Here is a 22908-nt window from a genome sequence, read left to right on the forward strand (position 1 = left end):
GTAATTTATCTAGCTATTGCAATTTCCAACCTCAATGTTACTGTTAAGGCATTATATTTATAAACAAAATAAATTCTTTTTCACATTACAAAATAGACAAAACAAATAATATATTTTTTGTTATTTTATGTGAAAACTTGGACAATAAAAAACCCTGAAGAAACGGACATAATTAATGATACCATTCAGAAATGGCAAGAAATATGTTTATACATTTTTCTCTTTCATGAAGAATTGACAATAATAATGTCAAAATAGGACATTGTCAATAATATTGAATGGGAGTGAAATATTAAAGACTTGATCAATTCATTGAAGAAATCAGAGAACGCAAATATTTATCGCCAACTTTTGATGATTAAAATGACATAGTGACATAAGAGGCCCATCCACAATACATAAATTTGACAATAATATCGCCAAAACTAGATGTTGCCAATTATATTGAAAGTGAGTGGGCAATATTGAAGACTTGATCAATATAATAGTGAAATCATAGATAGAAAGTGAAGAGGCCCATCAATGCTTAATAAAATTTACAAAATTAATGTCAAAATAGTACAATAATATTAATTGTATTAAAGTGGGCAATAATGCAGATTTTATAAATATATGGATGAAATCAGAGCGCAAAAATATTTATTGACTAATTGTCAATATTATTAGCATACTTTTACGACAGAATGTTTGTCCAAGTAAAAAAAATGTAATTGACTAAAACGACTGCACAGTCAATGGCTGAAAAAAAACAATTGACAATTGTATGGAGTCACTCTCATTTTAAATTTTATTGACCATGAATGGGGTGCATTATATAAGTACAAACAGTTATGGATGGGCCTCATAGTATTAGTATGTATTGTCATAAACAGAGAACTAACTACCAGATTCTATGATAAATAATTAATAATGCAAGGATAAATACAATATAAGGTAAAAATGTAAGAAAAATCAGGTAAAGACTTATTTAATTATTCTGTAACCAGCCAGAAATGGACTTGAATTTTTTTTCCAAACACTTTCATATGATCAACAGTACACAGGCAATAATGTTAATAATATTTTGTGGAGAATACCAGCGTGCTTTCTACAGTAAAATAAGGTAAGAAATCTATGTATATTTGAGGAGGTGTTTTGATATACATGCATGCTTTAGACACACAATCATGTTAATGGCCTTAATCCAGGGTTAAGGGGACTTTCTTCCAGGCATGGTGCATTTTACCTTTAATGGAGTTTCCTAAAGTATGTTGAATTATTAGAAGATAATTCTCATCTTTAAAAGCATGTTTTTTCAGTAAATTTCATCAAAAAATTATTTATAAATTTTTAAAGGCTAATAATTATACAGAAAAGGGAACTGGTATGAAAAGTCAGGTGTCCTTCAATTATAAAACAGCAAAAATCTAATAGCTGCTATAATAAATTGTATTGCAATACAGGATTTGTGGTCGCAAGTTGAGAGCCTTAATATTTAGAAAGAATCCTGTTATTTTTTCCAGATTTTATATACTTCCGGCAGACTATTGTGTGATGAAACACATATAATTTCTTTAAGACAGGACTTTAAAGCAGTCGGCCAAAGTGTATATGACTAGAGGCGGACACAGGACCTGCTAGTGATGACACTTCCAAATAATTAGTTACTTCAATTCCATATACTATATACACAACTGACTTCTTCAAACTAATGCTTATATATTCAAGAACGAAATAAAATCAACAAAACCTGAGTTCAGCAGCCTCTCAGAATATAATATACGCACCACTTCGAGGACTTGAATACAGCCAACATGGGCAACGATCTTGCATGCCATACATTTCTTCCTCGGGCCAGTCTTCTATAAATTGAAAATCACCAGTCTTCAGGTAGAGTGTAATTCATTTAATAATATCAACAGTTCAAAGAAATTCTCAGATGTTAATTAAACTTCCACATGGATCAGGACATTATTAATAAGATTGCAGAGTTGACTTTGTGACAGAAATAACATTGGCACTATATATATACCATTATACCAAACCTTTCATACTAACACTTGATTTTGAATAATAATGATCTCAAGGAAAAAAATGACTATCAAGAAATTCAAATACCGTAAATGACTGGGTATTAGACACACTTTTTTCCCTCAGATTTTGATGCAAAAAAATGCCTGCGTATAATACCCAGTAACAATTTTTTGAACTTTTTTTCTGAGGTCAAGTTCAAGCTGAGAGTTTGTTTAGATTTATGTAGAAAGGGATGTTACTCGCGTCATATTGATCGAGTATATACGGGTTAAAACGGCAGTTGAAGATCGGGATATGGTATATCGTAAGACGTTTATAATTTCAACAAAAATATTTTTCGATTAAAGTTACCATAATTCACCTAAGAGTTCGGACACTCTAAATATTTGGACACCCATAATTATTTCCCAAAATAATTTATTTTGCGTACCTCATTTTCGGACACCCAAAGGACATCAATCATAACTTTCATAGTTACCAAGTTTCACAGACGAAGATTATTGATTTTTATCTTTACAATGCCTGGCTAGATTACCTAACCATATACACCACTGTGACAATTTAATTAGTTACTACCCATCCTAAACGATTTATTGCCTGTTGAAAAGGAAGTGTGATATATTTATTTGAGGATTAAACAAACAACAAGGGCAATCAAGGGATTAAGAAAACATCGACATGGCATGTTTGTAAAACGATCTGCCAATAAGCTTTCAAACTTGTACCACACTTATAGACTATATGAAGCAATAATCGTACAGTTATACATTAATCCTGCATAGCAATGTCCATGCTCTCCACGAGATCCTCGTGGGTATAACTGTAAGTTATGTGACGTCACACAGTGTGACTCTTTGATCTGAAGCCGATAGAATGTGTTTATTCAGTTCAGTGCATGTATAAAATGGTGTTTTAATTAACTTCATGAAGGATTTACACTTATAGGCGTAATAAATAAGTTAATGACCATTGATTACTACGGATAAATTAATGAGTGGTAAAAAGCAAACATGAAGAAAAAAGGCAGGTTAAACAAACATGTAAATAAGATGTAAAAATGATAATTTTCTATGTATTCGGAGAGCGAAAAAAATAAATAATTTATGGTGTCCGAACTCTTGTGAAATACGCTATTCAATATTATTTTGAATAATAAATTGAATTAAACAATAATCAAACTTACATATAAAAAAGCAAAGTTGGGCACTGTCAAAATATTTTTTGCATAACATAACTTTTCATTCTCGACAGTATGGTTGTATGGTTTTAAAGATAACCATCGCCATTTTCACGAAAAAAAAATTTTTTGTCACTGTCAACAAACATGGTGGCTGAAAATGCCGGACGATTTTGACATTTTTTCTATGCGTCTTTTAACCAAAAACATAGATTGAAAGTTTTTTCTCGGATTTTTCACAGATTTTTTTCCCTGCGTCTAATACCCCCTATCGTCTTATAACCAGTCATTTACGGTAAAAAAAATCTTAGAAATATCTTTTGTTATGAAGTATTTTTATATCTGTGGCCGTTCTTAATTGTATTGCGAAACTAGTATAGGGCTTATTTTATTTATCACATTTTAGTATAAATGGCAGGATTAGCAATTTACAGAGGAGGAAATTGATGGAAAATAATTGAGCAATTTCTATCTGATGTCTCATCATCTTGTATTAAATTCAAGTCCTTTGGGTCAGCTTCAAAATAATTTCTGAAGAGATGAAAAAAGGAGCCTTTTGAGAGCAAAGTCATTATGTAAGTATCAAATTGATCTCATACTAATTAAATTGAAATAACCAAGTCCCTTTCCTTCATGTAATATTATCCGTAACTCAATTTCCTCCAGGACAAATGGTCTAACTGTTCAACCTATAGTGTCTGATCAATCCTACGCACAGGCTACAGTAGGTAGAAAAATCAGCTAACTATATGCTAATCAAATATTGCTCTCCCTGTGACCACTGTGTGTAGGAGTGCGATGAACAAATAAGCTTCTATATCATCAAGCCATTGGACAGAGTGTCATGCCATCAATTCACTGGACACAGTGTCATGTCATCAAGCCACTCAACACAGTATCATGCCATCAAGCCAGGGGACACAGTGTCATGCCATCAAGCCAGGGGACACAGTGTCATGCCATCAAGCCACTGCACAAAGTCATGCCATCAAGCCAGGGGACACAGTGTCATGTCGTCAAGCCACTGGACACAGTGTCATGCCATCAAGCCACTGGACACAGTGTCATGCCATCAAGCCACTGGACACAGTGTCATGCCATCAAGCCACTGGACACGGTATCATGCCATCAAGCCACTGGACAGTGTCATGTCATCAAGGAACTGGACACGGTGTCATGCCAACAAGCCACTTGACACAGTGTCATGCCATCAAGCCACTGGAAACAGTGTCATGCCGTCAAGCCACTGGACACAGTGTCATGCCATCAAGCCACTGGACACAGTGTCATGCCATCAAGCCACTGGACACAGTGTCATGCCGTCAAGCCACTGGACACAGTGTCATGCCATCAAGCCACTGGACACAGTGTCATGCCGTCAAGCCACTGGACACAGTGTCATGCCATCAAGCCACTACACAGTGTCATGCCATCAATCCACTGGACACAGTGTCATGCCATCAAGCCACTGGACACAGTGTCATGTCATCAAGCCACTGCACAGTGTCATGCCATCAATCCACTGGACACAGTGTCATGCCATCAAGCCACTGGACACAGTGTCATGCCGTCAAGCCACTGGACACAGTGTCATGCCATCAAGCCACTGGACACAGTGTCATGCCGTCAAGCCACTGGACACAGTGTCATGTCATCAAGCCACTGCACAGTGTCATGCCATCAATCCACTGGACACAGTGTCATGCCATCAAGCCACTGGACACAGTGTCATGCTATCAAGCCACTGGACACAGTGTCATGTCATCAAGCCACTGGACACAGTGTCATGTCATCAAGCCACTGCACAGTGTCATGCCATCAAGCCACTGGACACAGTGTCATTGACACAGGATTTAAGATTCATACAAGGATACCAGGCATCCAAGATTTATATAAGTTTACATTATAGACACCTTTAAATGTTCTGTGAATAACATACGGGAGAATACTATTCTAGAAATTCTGTGAACAATTTTTAACATGATGTTAGACTAGGCCTCAAACCAATGCTTAGTCTGGTAGAAATTACACTGCCCTTTTACATAATTTATCTAAAACAAGACTGATAAACACTTAATATTCTCCAGATGTAATCCTTCCCATTTACAGGAATGTCTTTTACATTGAAGCTTCTTGCCATGGGATGAGAATGATTGCATGACCAAATCAAGTATCATGGTCATGATGATCATGACCATGATGAGGTTAACAATTATGTAGATTGCAAATCTTCTATGCTATAGCTTGCATTTTAGCTACATTCCTAAAACTCATATGAATCATTTTTGAGTAGAAACCCGTATTGGTGTCTTTTAGTGAGAAAACAAGTGTACGCACACAGTAGGACAAAGCTCACAATTTTTCTTTTTGGGTGAGAGGCGGTCACCTTCACCATTAAATTACTATCTAAAGCGCCAACCCCATAGGTGAGAGACAGACACCTTGTTAATGACACTAGACCACTTTAACCCTGGCAGGGCTCAACCAACAACCTCTTAAAAGGAACACCACTAGACCATTTTAAGTCTCAAATGGCTAGACTTGCAACAGCTATTACATGTAACAATGCGAGACAACCAGGGTTTTTTCTGTCCATTTTGGGAAAAAGACCCTAGACAAACTGAGAAAATTTGCGTCATGAAATTCACTACTTTGTGACAAAACGTTATCACTTCACTAATTCTCAAATCTTGAATATAACGAAAAAATCTGAGAACACTTGAATGCCGTACTTTGGTTCCATTTCATTTTCAAGCCCTGGAACTGGTAGACAATATTACTAATGTAATTCAGATTGGGACTTTTTGTCCAATTGGAAAAAATATTGCATATTTGGTTTTGGGAATGGGTGCGATAGTGAGACCTCTGGGAGCTATAGAAAAAGCTCTGATGAGGCTTACAATGCTGTCCTGCACAATGAGGGGATGATGTGAGATCAACTAACAATGCAGTCCTGATTCATTGCAAGATGATATGAGATGAAATTTCAATGCATAGCAGGATGATACAAGATAAACTTACAATGCAGTCCTGCTCCATGGCGTAACAGAAGTCCCCGGATGCGTTTGTGTCCATCCATGTGTGCTCACTGTTTGCCGCATGCTCCTGAAACATACAACCTCATACAGTTACATTCATTCTTGCTTATCAACTGGTACGCTGCCTTTATTTGGAGGTGTTTAATTTCAAATCACTTCCACCATACAATTCCATTCCATTCACACTATCTTTTCATATTCCATTCCATTCACACTATCTTTTCATGTGTTTAACAATATTAAAGAACAGAACATAACAGTCTGTTAGTAGCTTGTGTCTCTTGTTTGTAGTCTGTGTCTCTTGTTTGTAGTTGTAAGTAGCTTGTGTCTCTTGTTTGTAGCTTGTGTCTCTTGTTTTTAGCTTGTGTCTCTTGTTTGTAGCTTGTGTCTCTTGTTTGTAGCTTGTGTTTCTTGTTAGTAGCTTGTGTCTCTTGTAAGTAGCTTGTGTCTCTTGTTTGTAGCTTGTGTCTCTTGTTAGTAGCTTGTGTCTCTTGTTTGTAAAGTCGAACCTCATTGGCTCGAACTTGTTTAGCTCGAATTTCTCGTTGGCTCGAGCTAGATGTAAAGGACAGATCTATTAAACTGAAGGTAAACCGCTTGGCTTGAATTTTTCGAGGCTCGAGGTATTTTCGCAGGTCCCTGGGAGTTCGAGCCATCGGGGTTCGACTGTAGCTTGTGTCTCTTGTTTGTAGCTTGTGTCTCTTGTTTGTAGCTTGTGTCTCTTGTTTGTAGCTTGTGTCTCTTGTTAGTAGCTTGTGTCTCTTGCATGTAGCTTGTGTCTCTTGTTAGTAGCTTGTGTCTCTTGTTAGTAGCGTGTGCATATTGTTAGTAGCTTGTGTCTCTTGTTTGTAGCTTGTGTCTCTTGTTAGTAGCTTGTGCATATTGTGTGTAGCTTGTGTCTCTTGTATGTAGCTTGTGTCTCTTGTTTTTAGCTTGTGTCTGTTGTTAGTACCTTGTGTCTCTTGTTTGTAAATTGTGTCCCTTGTTTGTAGCTTGTGTCTCTATTTTAAGCATGTGTCTCTTGTTTGTAGCTTGTGTCTCTTGTTTGTAGCTTGTGTTTCTTGTTAGTAGCTTGTGTCTCTTGTGTGTAGCTTGTGTCTCTTGTTTGTAGCTTGTGTCTCTTGTTAGTAGCGTGTGTCTCTTGTTAGTAGCTTGTGTCTCTTGTTAGTAGCTTGTGTCTCTTGTTTTTAGCTTGTGTCTCTTGTTAGTAGCTTGTGTCTCTTGTTTGTAGCTTGTGTCTCTCTTTTAAGCATGTGTCTCTTGTTAGTAGCTTGTGTAACATGGTAAACAAAGCATAATATGGTAAACAACTTTGACATGGTTAACACAGTATCATACCAACTTTGCATTCCATGATTCACTTTTGTTTACAATATATCAAGATATTAGACCTCAATACAACCCTATTCATCTGCAAGATCACAGCTGGAAGATGGTAATGACAATCCAAGCTGCCCTTGTTGTCATGAAGTGTCTGTAACATAGGTGATGTTCGGTAGAAGACCAAGTGCTGTGACAACAAGTCTCTCCCTTCAGATAAATAGGTCAGCACAGACATACAGCTGTTTGACGTCAGTGCGCTTCTATAACCACTACATTTGATCAGTTTCTGATTGTAGTTCAAACAAATGAACACCTTTTAAAACTTAAATCCTAATCAAACACAAATGGAAAAAAGACTTTTGGATTGATTTATCCATTTACTGGAAATGTTAACCATAGACCAAAGTGATTGCGGAGTATAAATGTATATAGATAGATCCATGACAAATGCTTCAGCATCAGGTGAAGCTAATGACATCCGGACATGAGGCAGATCACAGGTTTATGACCACAATCAGACTGGTATCACCACCATTACAGTCTGTTCACCCCTCATATAATCACCTTAAAAGAGCTCAGTCTGATCTACAGAGTTAAGGGTTTTGTGAGCCTGCTATCAGCGCTACGTCAGTTTTGTAAGCCTGCTATCAGATATCAACACAGTGTCAACATTGTTAAAATGTAAGACAATTAAAGATTGGGAATAAATTAATATCTACAAATGACAGCATTACTGCACATACTCCATATCTTACTTGAATATAAACTTGATCTCTGTTGCCAATGAATCAGATGCCAATGCACATCCACGGTAACGATGCATAAAACATAACAATTGTTTAGTGAGAGCACACCTTCAGTGAAACCTTATGTAACCAAATTTCATGTGAATATGTTAAACATTTCTTAAATTCTACTGCCAACATGGAAGCAAAATTGCATGACTCTACAGGCCATAACAACAATGACAGTAACTTAATTGACCATGACAATGACAGTAACTTGACAGCGACAATGACAGTCAATTGACCAATGAGAATGACCATAACTTGACCAACAACAATGACAGTAACTCGACCTGAACAACAATGACTGAAACTTGACCAACAACAATGACTGAAACTTGACCAATGACAATGACAGTAACTTGACCAACGACAATGACAGTAACTTGACCAACAACAATGACAGTAACTTGACCTGAACAACAATGACAGTAACTTGACCAACAACAATGACAGTAACTTGACCAACGACAATGACAGTAACTTGACCAACAACAATGACAGTAACTTTAGCAACAACAATGACAGTAACTTGACCAACAACAATGACAGTAACTTGACCAACAACAATGACAGTAACTTGACCAATGGCAATGACAGTAACTTGACCAACAACAATGACAGTAACTTGACCAACGACAATGACTTGACCAATGACAATGACTTGACCAATGACAATGACAGTAACTTGACCAACAACAATGACAGTAGCTTGACTAACAACAATGACAGTAACTTGAACAACAACAATGACAGTAACTTGACCAATGACAAAGACAGTAACTTGACAAACGAGGTGAATTTTTCAATTTTTTAAAATACAGATTTTGGAAACTGTATTGGAAAAACTAGTTGAAAATAAAAAATCACCAATCATTGGAACTGAATGCTGATACCAACTAAGATGACCTCATGGCCATTTACATCAGTAAACCATGGTTTTAAGTTCTATCACAATCTCTGCCAGCTCATAATTTAAAGTTCTGTCTTATCATTCAATTAGTAACTGAATCATAGCTGTCATGGATGAACCTAATTTGTTAATTACAGCTAATGAATTGGTAAGACCACTTTCCCTTGTGCACACCGTCAGTCGCCACCACCCTCTGGTTTCTCTTGGCAACAGTCAGATATATGATGCATTTCGGCAGATTTAAGAGCACTATCCATCAATGGCCGAGGTAAATGTTAGACATAATTACAGACATGTTTGCCATTAAATAATACAAGGCTGACAATATGAGTCTGGTTCCAAGGTGACCTCTACTGGTCTTATCATTAAGACATTAAACCTGACCAACAGCGCCATTGAGAGTTATATAATAAAAGAGGTGAGTGGCTATTATCAATGGGAGAAATCCTGTACACTGTAATCAACAAAATCGAATGCTGTCATTTCCTCCAGCTTATAGCTGTGTTTTTTTAATGATGGCTACTTAACAACAAAGATAGCAACAAAATTAACCAAATACAATGCTGTACATGTAGCTATCAATTCTCAAAAATACTAAACAAGAAAAGTCACAAAATTAACCAATCAGAAGTCTTAAGCTATGGGTGCATACATGTACCAACCAATCAAAGAACATTAAAAATGTTTTAAAGCAATCACAAAACTGGTGGCTTAATGGATACTCACCGACCAATCAACAGACGAGGAGATCTGTCTATGATGAGTTTGGGAAAAGTCCCCGTAGTTAGGGTGAAGATATGTGGAGTGGTTCAAGGCATTCTTGGATATTGCTTTCCTGGAAAGAAAAGATAACAATAAATGTTATGCCAAAAATATTATATATATATATATATATATATATATATATATATATATATATATGTTAATTCTGGCTGAGGGGATGTAGGGGTGATGAATATGTGTCACGAAAGTCTTGTATTGCATTGTCATTTTTTTTCCATCAGCCTTTCAGCAGAGTGTCCACAGAGCTTTTTAAGTCATCCGAGCAAAACTGTGGAGAAAAACAGGAGACAGAGTACATCAATCTTAATCTTCTTTCAAGCACGCAACTTTACCCAAAAGTGGAAATAGCATGTACACTTGCATCTGTTAGGACAGGATAGCAGTGATGGACTGATCATTATGGGGACAGCTGACTATATTGGATGTAAATCAAAGCCTGTCAGGAGACCAGCAGTTCAATAAAGCAAAGATTGTCTGTTTGTCTTCCTGGCCACCAATTATTCCACAATTTATGAAACCACTGACACAGTATTCTAAGATATTTGCAGTAAAACTACATTTTTGATGCTACACTAGACAGCAGATATGCTGATATTGGAACTTGAAAATGGATCTTATAATTTCATCTTCCAACAAATTTCATATGAAAGATTCCAGTTCCCCTATTATTGGTCTCAGTATGATATGTCTAGAGCAGGGTTAATGCCAGCCCTTTATGTTAGGGCTAGCTCAACATTGATATGTGGTGAGGTTTATACCAGCCAAGTATGTATGGGCTAACTTAACATTTATATGTTGTGGGGTAAATGTCTGCACAGTATGTTAGGGCTAGCTCAACATTGATATGTGGTGGGGTTTATGCCAGCCCAGTATGTATAAGGGCTAGCTCAACATTGATATGTGGTGGGGTTTATGCCAGCCCAGTATGTATAAGGGCTAGCTCAACATTGATATGTGGTGGGGCTTATGCCAGCCCAGTATGTTAGGGCTAGCTCAACATTGATATGTGGTGGGGTTTATGCCAGCCCAGTATGCTAGGGCTAGCTCAACATTGATATGTGGTGGGGTTTATGCCAGCCCAGTATGTTAGGGCTAGCTCAACATTGATATGTGGTGGGGTTTATGCCAGCCCAGTATGCTAGGGCTAGCTCAACATTGATATGTGGTGGGGTTTATGCCAGCCCAGTATGCTAGGGCTAGCTCAACATTGATATGTGGTGGGGCTTATGCCAGCCCAGTATGTATGGGCTAGCTCAACATTGATATGTGGTGGGGCTTATGCCAGCCCAGTATGTATGGGCTAGCTCAACATTGATATGTGGTGGGGTTAACTCCAGCCCAGTATGTTATGGCTAGATCAACATTTATATGTGGTGGGGCTTATGCCAGCCCAGTATGTATAAGGGCTAGCTTAACATTGATATCTGGTGAGGTTTATACCAGCCCAGTATGTATGGGCTAACTCAACATTGATATGTGGTTGGGTAAATGCCAGCCCAGTATGTTAGGGCTAGCTCAACATTGATATGTGGTGGGGTTTATGCCAGCCCAGTATGTATAAGGGCTAGCTCAACATTGATATGTGGTGGGGCTTATGCCAGCCCAGTATGCTAGGGCTAGCTCAACATTGATAAGTGGTGGGGCTTATGCCAGCCCAGTATGTTAGGGCTAGCTCAACATTGATATGTGGCAGGGTTTATGCCAGCCCAGCCAGTATGTTAGGGCTAGCTCAACATTGATACAGGGCAAGGTTAGTGGTATGAGAATGAATACATTGTACTCATGATTTCAACAAAAGGAAGGCATTGCATCTTTAATGACACATTTTAGGTGAATCGTAGGATAGTCTCTTACTTAAAACATTCATGAGCATCTCTCAATGTCCAATATTTTCTCCAAAACATATGATTTCTACACAAAAAGTTTTACAGCCATTGATTGAGAGCGCTCAAAGACTACATGAATAGACGTTCAGAGAAATGATCTGAAATAGTACATAATACCAGGCAGCCACATATGTGGACATAAAATACACAACAAACTGAATTACCGACATTTTTCGTTTTCCACTGGGAGTAAGTTTAAGACATTACCATCAACATCACCCGTCCTTATTGAATTTTAGTAGAAATTATTTGATTATTAAAGAAACTTACTATTTTAAGTTTTTTTGTTTCACAATTTGGGGTCATAAAGTTGTTTGTTTAAACTTTATTGTCAAAAACAGGCTATAGCCCTCAAACCTTCTTTCGAAACACAATGCTGTTAATGATTACCTGAGTTCATCAATGACATTGAATGTGGATTGATAAGCTGGGTTGTCACTACAACATTTGGACCAACATTTACCAACTTTGACGTGGTTGTATTATAAGAGTTTACCTTGGCAAAAATCAACTATATTGCTGGCGGTGTTGAACTAAGCCAATGGGTACCAGACACAATGAAGACGTTGGTAACGCAAGGGGCTACTTTGAACAACTGATATTAACTAAGTCTCACGCAAGCCCCTCTTCCAACAATATTCAATTGCTAAGTCCACCACCGCCAGCATCTCAGTTGACGTTTGCCAATGGAGACCAACTTAGGAAAAATTGGTACAACTTAATCAACTTAATCCAGCTTTCAGGAACATTTACAAACGGAGCTGAACTTACAACAAGGTTTATTTTTGCATGATGAAAATTTTAAATGAACATAACGTCCACTAGCGTTCGCCAACAAACATCAATTCTTATGAACTTACAACCTTTACTAGCGGAGCTGGACGTTGAGCTTAAGTGAGCAAAGTGACCAAGGAAATCCACGATGAGCAAAATAATAAATATTTTATAAATATACGGCCATTAGTCAGTAAGTTTGTTACATGATGTTCTATGATTCATTTTTCGCTGCACACTTCAAATGCGTATATTGAAACTATGTACTTTTCTAGAACAAAACATAATAAATATTGACAGAATCTCAGCAAAGCCCACTTAACATTTATTCACATTGATCAGTGTTATCTAAAAATCACTTTCAATAACAATCTTCATGGAAGTATAGACAATTCCACAGCATAAAAAAATCATTCCACTATTATTGGATGAAACAAAATCCGTGTGTAAAAAGGTGTTTTATCGCTACAAAACATTGAGTCTCATCAGTCCTTAGGTTTGTTTAATCAGAATTTATAATGGAAGTCATGCTTTAGATGCATTTCTGAGAATTAACAGGAGTGAAGGAAGAACACTTGATTTCATATATTGGTACATTTTCTTCATTAACTGTCTGAGATCAAGACTTGACAGAGGGTTGGTGGTGGTTCTAATATTTATTAAAAATTGTTGATGAAACATCTAATTTCGAAGCAACAAAAGCAATTTCCTATTTACAGTTTTTGTAATCACAAATCAATCCAAACTTCTTGTATTATTAAACAAAAACCCTTTTTTCCAGCACTATAATTATCAACCAGTCTTCACACGTTCTGTCCTGGAGGTATTGAAGTATTCCATATCCACCTGCCTCTCGTTCTAAGACAACCACGAACATGTTACTCAGATGATCTACATGACCAACATAAGCACTTCTAGCAATATGAATTTCTCCCTTTTATGGAGTATACAAATATTAAATAAAGAAAGCCATCATCAATAAAACAAGTGGTGACAGCAACATAGCCGATGCCAGGGTGTGAATCTTTCCTAAATGCATGAAAGTCAGGACTGTGTTAAGCTTTTTGTAGCTGACTGTACGCAAATACGCAGTTGAATAATGAAATTTTGACAGGTTGAAGTTTTTGTCATACCAAAAACCCATGATTTTGAAATATAAACCGAAAGGAGGTAGGTGGTGAAGGGGTTAATATACCCCAAGGCATCGATCTGCATAATCCCAAATTAGCCCTACTATGTTACTGAAAGTGTGTACTCAATTTCAAATCCTTGGTTTCATAGTGAGCATGAACCACACATTTCTACTCATTTCTACATTGCCTTAATACTCAACATTCACATGACCTTAATAATACTTTTATATTTGACACCATGAATGTGTTGTTAGATTTGTCAAGAACTGTTCATGAGTTAAAATTTGAATGCCTTTGTAATGTGTTTTGTGTTTTAAATTCATGATAAAACAGAAGCTCTCAAGGTAATTCACTCATCTGTTTCTCACAGTCAAACAAAGCGCTTGACTAAAGCCAGTGTTATAGTTCTTACTACACCTGTGGTTATAATGTCTCTGGCAACATGTGTACCAAGTTTCATTTGTATATTTCAAAACATATTTTGAGTTTTAAGGTTTAAGTTTTTGCCAAATTGCATTGACAGTGCAGCTGAGTGATACGACAACAATGCCGACGCATTGACAATACCTTGACTTCTTTTCTTCAAAAACACACAAGCTTAAACTGAATGGAAGAAGGCACCACCCTGACTGTTTACCACAACAGTCGTTATGAGCAGTTCTACAAAGCACAGTGATCATGAACAGTTCTACAAAAGCACAGTCATTGTGACCAGTTCTACGACCAGTTCTACAACAACACAGTCATCATGAACAGTTTTACAACAGGACAGTCACAGAGAACTGTTCTACAACAGCACAGTCGTCATGAACAGTTCTACAACAGCACATTTATGGTGAACAGTTCTACAACTGCACAGTCGTCGAAAACAGTTCTACAACAGCACAGCTGTATTAAAACAGTTCTACAGTTTTACATCAGGACAGTCAACGTGAACAGTTCTACAACAGCACATACGTCATGAACAGTTCTACAACAGTACAGTCACCGTGAACAGTTGTACAACAGCACAGTCATCGTAAACAGTTTTACAACAGGACAGTCAACGTGAACAGTTCTACAACAGTTCATACATCATGAACAGTTCTACAACAGTACAGTCACCGTGAACAGTTCTACAACAGCACAGTTGTCATGAACAGTTCTACAACAGCACATTTACGGTGAACAGTTCTACAACTGCACAGTCGTCAAAAACAGTTCTACAACAGCACAGCTGTTGTGAACAGTTCTACACCAGCACAGTCATCGTGAACAGTAATGTTGTACAACAGCACAGTCATTGTGAACAGTTTTACAACAGGACAGTCAACGTTCACAGTTGTACAACAGTATAGTCATCATGATCAGTTCTACAACAGCACAGTCATCGTGAACAGTCTACAACAGCACAGTCATTGTGAACAGTTTTACAACAGGACAGTCAACGTTAACAGTTCTACAACAGCACAGTCATCGTGAACAGTTCTACAACAGCAATTGGCAAACCTATACATACCGGGAGTGAGAGTGTGGAATGGCCTTATATCGTGAGTCTTGTTCTGTTGGTAAATTTACATCAACTGAGCTAGACCGAATCTGCATGGGAACAGGCAAATTGTCACCATTGTCAAAGGACTTTTGTCTCTGTACTTGTTTATGGCTTGATTTGCCAGGCTCTTTTGAGGAAACAAAGCAAGCATCCATTGATGATGATCTCTGTTGTTTAATGTTAGGTACGGTCAATGTAACTGCATTTATAAAATCCTCCTCCTCCTCATCATCATCATCTTGGTCAAGTTCATCATCAATGGCATCGTCATCAAAATCTTCCTCATCTTTACTATCGATATGAGGCAGATCATGCCCATTGAGAAAATCAAGGATGAGTTTTTTATCGGGGCTTGGGCTCTGGCTGCTTTGACTTGTAGTGGTCCCATGGTAACTGTCAAAAGATTCACTGTTGGTATTGTTCCTGAAGTTTGGAGAGTCTAAGTTATCCTCACAGTCTGATTCATTGCCCTCATCTTCAGAGTCACTTAAATAGTAAAATCCAGAAGGATCAGACAGGGAATCTGCTAACGAAGATGTGTAGCTTGTACTGGATGTGAAGGAAATATTGTCGCTGTCTTCTGCATTATTTCTGTCTTGGTTGTAAACAAGCAATGCTTCTTCCCGTTCTCTGTTCTCCTGTGCTTTGGCTTCCATATGCACGCAGTGAATGCATAACTTTGGAATGTCCAAAGACGATCTCCTTCCTTGGAATTTGGGAACTTTCAAACTGAAGTTTGAGGTACCCCCACTTACCCTGCTATCTGAAATGCTTTCATCAGACGTTGATGGGCTCATTTGGTATGTGCAAGTGGAGTCAAGGGAGTGACATCGCCGGCTATTTTTCCCCGGAACCTCGAGTGTCTTCTTTGTGAGGGTATTTTGTCGCTGCAGGGAGCTAGAATCGAAGCTGGTTGACCGTCCTCGCGACTCCTGGGGAACCTTTAAGCCCTTGTTGAGCTCGATATCATAGCCATCATCTATGCATTCCGCCTGACGAGGAAGGCATATTTTTGGAATCTCGAATGATGGCGACACCGATCGAGACTTCTTAAATATCTTGTTCATTTTCCCTTTACACTTTTGCTGAATGGAATTCATTGGGTAGAGTATATTTATCATTCCTGGTCAAAACAGAATCTATGTCTTTCTATCCTTAATTCCGGCACTTTCCAAAATTAACACATGAGAGTATATGTTGCCTTTACATGTCTGTTAAAGAATTCAGTGTTAATGAACATACTTTTCTTGGAATTTTTATAAATATTTAGCCATTTTTTATTTTTTTTTAACATGTGAATCATCCATATTTTATCTTCATTTCAGTATTTTTAATATTTATAAGCATTTTGAGAGAATGCTTTAAGCAGAACTGTTAAATTCAATAATCTAAGTCTAGACATTGTTCATAATTTCTTTGGGAAAAAAACACTTTCATCAAATATTAAATTTTCTGAAACTATTCGAAGCTGACATTTTGTCATCTATTTTCATTGCATCTTGTTATTTTTTATAATCCTATCACAGGAACACTAAATTAATTAAGGAATGAACTGTGGGATTAAAGTATGCATGGAGTCCTTCAGACTCAACACACTTTAGTCAGCCCCACTGAGTTAATACCCCGATAATAACGTCTAACGTCAATCATGCAATTCATTACTTGATATAATTACACCAACAGTCCACGATTCAATCAGTGATTGTTAAAAAATGCTTCATTTCATTTAAGTAAACCTTACAGTAATTCATTCTCACCCATTCTGAAAATAGAACGGCCCGACCTTATACGGAACCAGTTTATCAAATTACGTAAATAATCAATTACTTCAAATCACTTAAAATGTTAAATTGAATCACTAATGAAAACAATACATTTAAAACATAATAAATTTTCTAACTTTTTAACATTTTGATTTAAGTATTTCGGAGCCTACTGACATAATACAAACAATTTTCATGTATATTGCTTTGCGATGATCCGAACATTTCCAAAGATGTTGCGTTCATCAGAAAATATTGGCAATTGAAACAAACTTATAAGACAGAACTGTGACTTTTAATTCTAGTTTTGTCATGGTAATACTGCCAGCTCTTTATTTCTTTTTAATAGCTGATAAAATTATAATAGGAGTTTAATGGCAGATTTTATTGCTTCAGCCAACACACTCTTCTTCCACAATAATCATATCACAGAGAAGTGCGTCATATGTTATTATAACTCACAATTATCTAAAGAGTAAAAATGTTAAACTCATCTACCATTGATAAAAACTTGATTAAAAACATCACAATTTATGGCACTATATATACATCACAATATTACTTTACATAATTAGCTCTTATAAATAAGTACTTTAAATACTTAGCAATATTACAGTACATTAGTTAAACTGTCATCAAATGACAAGTCTGTTTGAATACCTCAAATGTTAGGAACATGAGTGTTACTGAACGAAAAATATCATGTTTGACAGTTATTTGAAATACTTACAATTCTATTAAAGAAAATTCTTTCTTGAAAATTTATACTTAGAGATGTATCCTAAATATTCTTATTATTCAACTTATTTATCAGAAGCATACTAAATTACCGGTACATCAAGTATCTTTTAAACAAAGCAAAAGCTATGGTTTAACTTAATATCTATTGAAACCAGAGTAATGGACCTTGTTTCAGAACTGCAGGGATGGTAAATGATGTTTATGGAGTACCCGTATTCCATGCGCATACTGTCAGCCTACGTATATCTCAAACCAGCTAAAAACTGTTAGGTCTGTTCTGATCTGCTTGCTCGTCCAACCCACGTCAGCTTACATAAATCGTTCAGTGGTCAATTTTAGCCTACAGAAATATACATTGATGGACAGGGTTTGGCTTAAAAAATATACGAAGATAGTGAATGAACTCTATTTGATGAACAATAATGACCGAGATGGCATACAAACATTCTCATAAAGCAAATTATATACATAATGAACTTTCGAAGTCTTTCTTTATTTAATTTTAACCCTTTTCTTTATAAAGAAATAAATAAAACTATCATTTTTTTATGACTGCAAATCAAACATTTATATCTGTAATGTGAAAAAGAATTGCAACTTCTGAAATAATTTAGTTAACAGATGTTATTTCTACATTAAAATATGATTTTCTGTATCCTTTTTGCAGACACCATTGGAATATAGTTTCCTTTATTTAATTTCCTTTTAAACAACTAATAGTAGTTTTTATAGATACCTGAGGGATTCAAACCACGTGAAATACTGGCCAAACTATACATAAGATGAGAACATCTTGATCTGTAAAGACTTATGACAGAAGGTTTGAAGTATTGAAAAGAATCGACCACTCAAACAACAAAACCAAAGCTTCGTTATAATGACAGCAACCGTAACTTCTAAAATCACACCAAGCATTTTGATTTCAATATTTGTTGTTTAAAGGGACCGTACACCAGATTGGCACCAAAAAAGTTTTTTCTGTAACGAATCTCAGTACAATTATCTAATAGAATGTAGTACGCTTTGATATCATAATTGTAAAAAAAAAGTACCAAAATGTAAAAAAAAATTGTGTCGGAGACCGGGTTCGAACCCATGTCGCCAAAATTGCAGTCCAGCGTCATATCCACTGAGCTACAACGGCTTTCTCTAATCCGGTGACATAATTAAGCTATAAACCTACCTCGGTAATATCATGTGATAACACCGACTAGCAAATCACGCATAAGGAATGAATTCTACCTGGTAGACATACCCAGTAATCTTTTTTAATGGAAAAATACAAAATAACTGCTAAACTTAAATATATTGTAAACCATGTGGTACTTCAGTTAGTAAGTTTCAATGCATTGTACACATCGATGCCAAGTTTATGTCAGTTTCCAACAATTTTCTTTTTTTCGCTATTTTGTCATACGGAGTACAGCCCCTTTAAATTAAAGGACAAGAACTCACATCAGTTCAGAACACTCGGAATGGAAAGCCATAATACCACATGTTTTATGATGTTTACTATGGCCAATGGAACAACAAAAAAACAAATACAGGAATTGGAATACAGCCAGGCAGAGGAAACTAAAACAATACCAACTTATGGTGTCCTTGGATGGCAAAACCGCGTTAACCAAGTAAGAAGAACTCTTCTTCTCAAATATATGTTTTGCTTGAAAAGCAAACACCATTGTCTTTTAACATTATTTGCATTTGCAGTCTGTGTGAAGTCAGAGCCATTAGGACTCCAACATATTCCTGAGGAAAAACCAGAGGGCCAGCCACAATAGTTCTTTTTTGGCCTAAAGTAATCTCAATGTCATTTCTTCAGGCCTCAAAGAGAATTTACCAGCAGACAGCATTATGCCAGTGTGGCATTTTCGCAAAGACTAAATATGTATGAAGCCCTACGAATGGAGTCTAGTGGAAGACAGACCGCCATAATGAAGTCAACCTTGACCACGTTCTCACAATTCATATAACTGACTGTCCTACAGATTCCCTACAATTGTCAACCCACGACAGAATGCATTACCGTCGCCCAAATCTAGAGAAAATCACACCGCCTTTCCGCCCATAATTGTTGCAACAGTAAAACTTGCAGACTCTCACTGCTGGCATTCTGAAGCATCATTAATCTCACTTTTTCCATGGAATAATATACATCTTTATTAAGTGTCACTTGCTGGTCAAACAGAATGAACCTCAAAATAGAAGCTAGAAGTACATCAAGTTTTGCCAGTGCTCTAAGTTCAACAGAATTTGATCCAGATGTTCTGGATACCAAACGGAGGGTTTATGCAATAATAAAACAATTGCACGATATTCATCACACAAAGTAATGCGGATATTTGTTTTTATGGCATGGTTTAAAGAAATAATTTTAGTTGAATTGATATTGAATTATCGTAGCTATATTTTGGGATTCATGTTCAATTTTTTGTCATTTTGTCATTCAATCAGTGTTTGATATTGATGAATTGAGCTGGATATTGATGACTTCAGAGGCTTTGGATATAGAATTCCATGGTACAAAATTAATTTTCAGCTGCTAAAAGTGTAACAGTACACTCATTAAACAGTTGTATTTCAAGATTTAGGTCAGTCTTTTTAAATATGGATTTATTTATTCTTCCTTACCTTGGCACAAGCCATTGATGATAGGCAACCATTTAACATCATCCTGCAGTCAAATTCTACATAATACAAGATACTTTCCATTGTTCAAGTGCAAATTGTCTAGCCAGGCACAATTATCGAAGGACTATTGTTCTGTTCTATTACAAGAGTGAAACACACACCATGATCATGGGAAATTAGTAGAACATTTACCCCTCCCAGACCTCTCCTGCTAATTCCCTGACCAACCAATAGATTGTTGCCATGTCCGTCACAGGGAAAGGAAAGACGTATAATCAAGGTATCAAAAATCGTTCATTTTTCCACAGTTGATCCAAACCCAATAGCTCAGGACAGACCACTGTCTGTGGATCAAAACAATTTTCTTGTAATAGTAGACTATCCAAGATGTAAATTAATAGACTTAATGCCTACCATTTGAAGCCTGACCACTGCAGGGTATCATTAGTTTGTTATATGTGAAATAAATCTCAGAAAACTAACGCTCTGTCAAATCTCCTATGATGGAAGGGTCCCAAGGATTATTATGTAGACACAAACCTTGTCTATCAAATGCCTTATGAGAGTATATATAATAATATTATGCATGAAACATTCACGGGAAATATGACGGCAGGATTTCATCACTCAAAACCATTATAAATCATTATCTTGTTACCTCCCAATCATTATGAAAGGAAGTTCTAGTTGTGGCAAAATCAACATGTACTTGAACACACATTTTAAGTGCACAATCCTTTAAAATGTCACCATAGAGGTCATGATTAATGTCAGGAGTAAGGATTGTGGTCATCAGAAAAGTCAGGATTGTGGTCACCAGTGAAGTCAGGATTGTGGTCACCAGTGAAGCCAGAATTGTGGGTGCCAGTGAAGTCATGACAGTGGTCACCAGAGAAGTCAGAATTGCAGTCATCGGAAGTCAGGATTGTGGTAACCAGAGAAGTCAGGATTGCAGTCATCAGAAAAGTCAGAATTGTGGTTACCAGAGAACTAAGGAGTGCAGTCATCGGAAGTCAGGATTGTGGTCACCAGAGAAGTCAGGATTGCAGTCATCGGAAGTCAGGATTGTGGTAACCAGAGAAGTCAGGATTGCAGTCATCAGAAAAGTCAGAATTGTGTTACCCAGAGTAAGGATTGCAGTCATCAGAGAAGTCAGGATTGTGGTCGCCAGAGAAGTCATGACTGTGGTCGCCAGAGAAGTCAGGATTGCAGTCATCAGAGAAGTCAGGATTGTGGTCGCCAGTGAAGTCATGACTGTGGTCGCCAGAGAAGTCAGGATTGCAGTCATCAGAGAAGTCAGGATTGTGGTCGCCAGAGAAGTCAGGATTGTTGTCGCCAGAGAAGTCAGGATTGCAGTCATCAAAAAAGTCAGGATTGTGGTCACCAGAGAAGTACGGATTGTGGTCACCAGAGAAGTACGGATTGTGGTCACCAGAGAAGTTAGGATTGTGGTCGCCAAAGAAGTTAGGATTGTGGTAACCAGGGAAGTCCAGATTAGTCACCATGGAAGTCAAGATTTTGGTCACCAGAGAAGTCAGGATTGTGGTCGCCAGTGAAGTCATGACTGTGGTCGCCAGAGAAGTCAGGATTGCAGTCATCAAAAAAAGTCAGGAGTGTGGTCACCAGAGAAGTACGGATTGTGGTCACCAGAGAAGTTAGGATTGTGGTCGCCAAAGAAGTCAGGATTGTGGTCGCCAGTGAAGTCATGACTGTGGTCGCCAGAGAAGTCAGGATTGCAGTCATCAGAGAAGTCAGGATTGTGGTCGCCAGAGAAGTCAGGATTGCAGTCATCAGAAAAGTCAGGATTGTGGTCACCAGAGAAGTACGGATTGTGGTCACCAGAGAAGTTAGGATTGTGGTCGCCAAAGAAGTTAGGATTGTGGTAACCAAGGAAGTCCAGATTAGTCACCATGGATTCCAGATTTTGGTCACCAGAGAAGTCAGGATTGTGGTCGCCAGTGAAGTCATGACTGTGGTCGCCAGAGAAGTCAGGATTGCAGTCATCAGAGAAGTCAGGATTGTGGTCGCCAGTGAAGTCATGACTGTGGTCGCCAGAGAAGTCAGGATTGCAGTCATCAGAGAAGTCAGGATTGTGGTCGCCAGAGAAGTCAGGATTGCAGTCATCAGAAAAGTCAGGAGTGTGGTCACCAGAGAAGTACGGATTGTGGTCACCAGAGAAGTTAGGATTGTGGTCGCCAAAAAATTTAGGATTGTGGTCACCAGGGAAGTCCAGATTAGTCACCATGGAAGTCCAGATTTTGGTCACCAGAGAAGTCAGGATTGTGGTCACCAGAGAAGTCCAGATTACAGTCACCATGGAAGTCCAGATTTTGGTAACTAGAGAAGTCAGGATTGGTGTAATTAGAGAAGTTAGGATTGTGGTCTCCAGAGAAGTTAGGATTGCTGTTAGGATTGTG

The 22908-nt window shown here is 37.4% G+C and overlaps 1 protein-coding gene across 12 annotated transcripts in view; it reads right to left on the reverse strand.

The window, feature by feature from the left end:
• The window catches only part of LOC128236966 (diacylglycerol kinase zeta-like), a 123704-nt gene that overhangs the window by 51597 nt on the left and 49199 nt on the right, over positions 1-22908 (reverse strand). For 9 of the 12 annotated variants that reach the window (XM_052952114.1, XM_052952119.1, XM_052952110.1 and 6 more), the window contains 4 exons: positions 9976-10084; positions 6212-6295; positions 1767-1841; positions 1226-1240 (listed from right to left, as the gene is read on the reverse strand). In XM_052952114.1, the coding sequence (XP_052808074.1) occupies positions 1226-1240; positions 1767-1841; positions 6212-6295; positions 9976-10084 (283 nt within the window). The remainder of the gene's footprint in view (positions 1-1225; positions 1241-1766; positions 1842-6211; positions 6296-9975; positions 10085-22908) is intronic. The other 3 variants (XM_052952116.1, XM_052952112.1, XM_052952115.1) reach the window with 1 other exon arrangement.

This window comes from Mya arenaria, chromosome 6 (assembly GCF_026914265.1).
Source record: "Mya arenaria isolate MELC-2E11 chromosome 6, ASM2691426v1".
In the NCBI taxonomy this organism is placed as follows: domain Eukaryota; kingdom Metazoa; phylum Mollusca; class Bivalvia; order Myida; family Myidae; genus Mya; species Mya arenaria.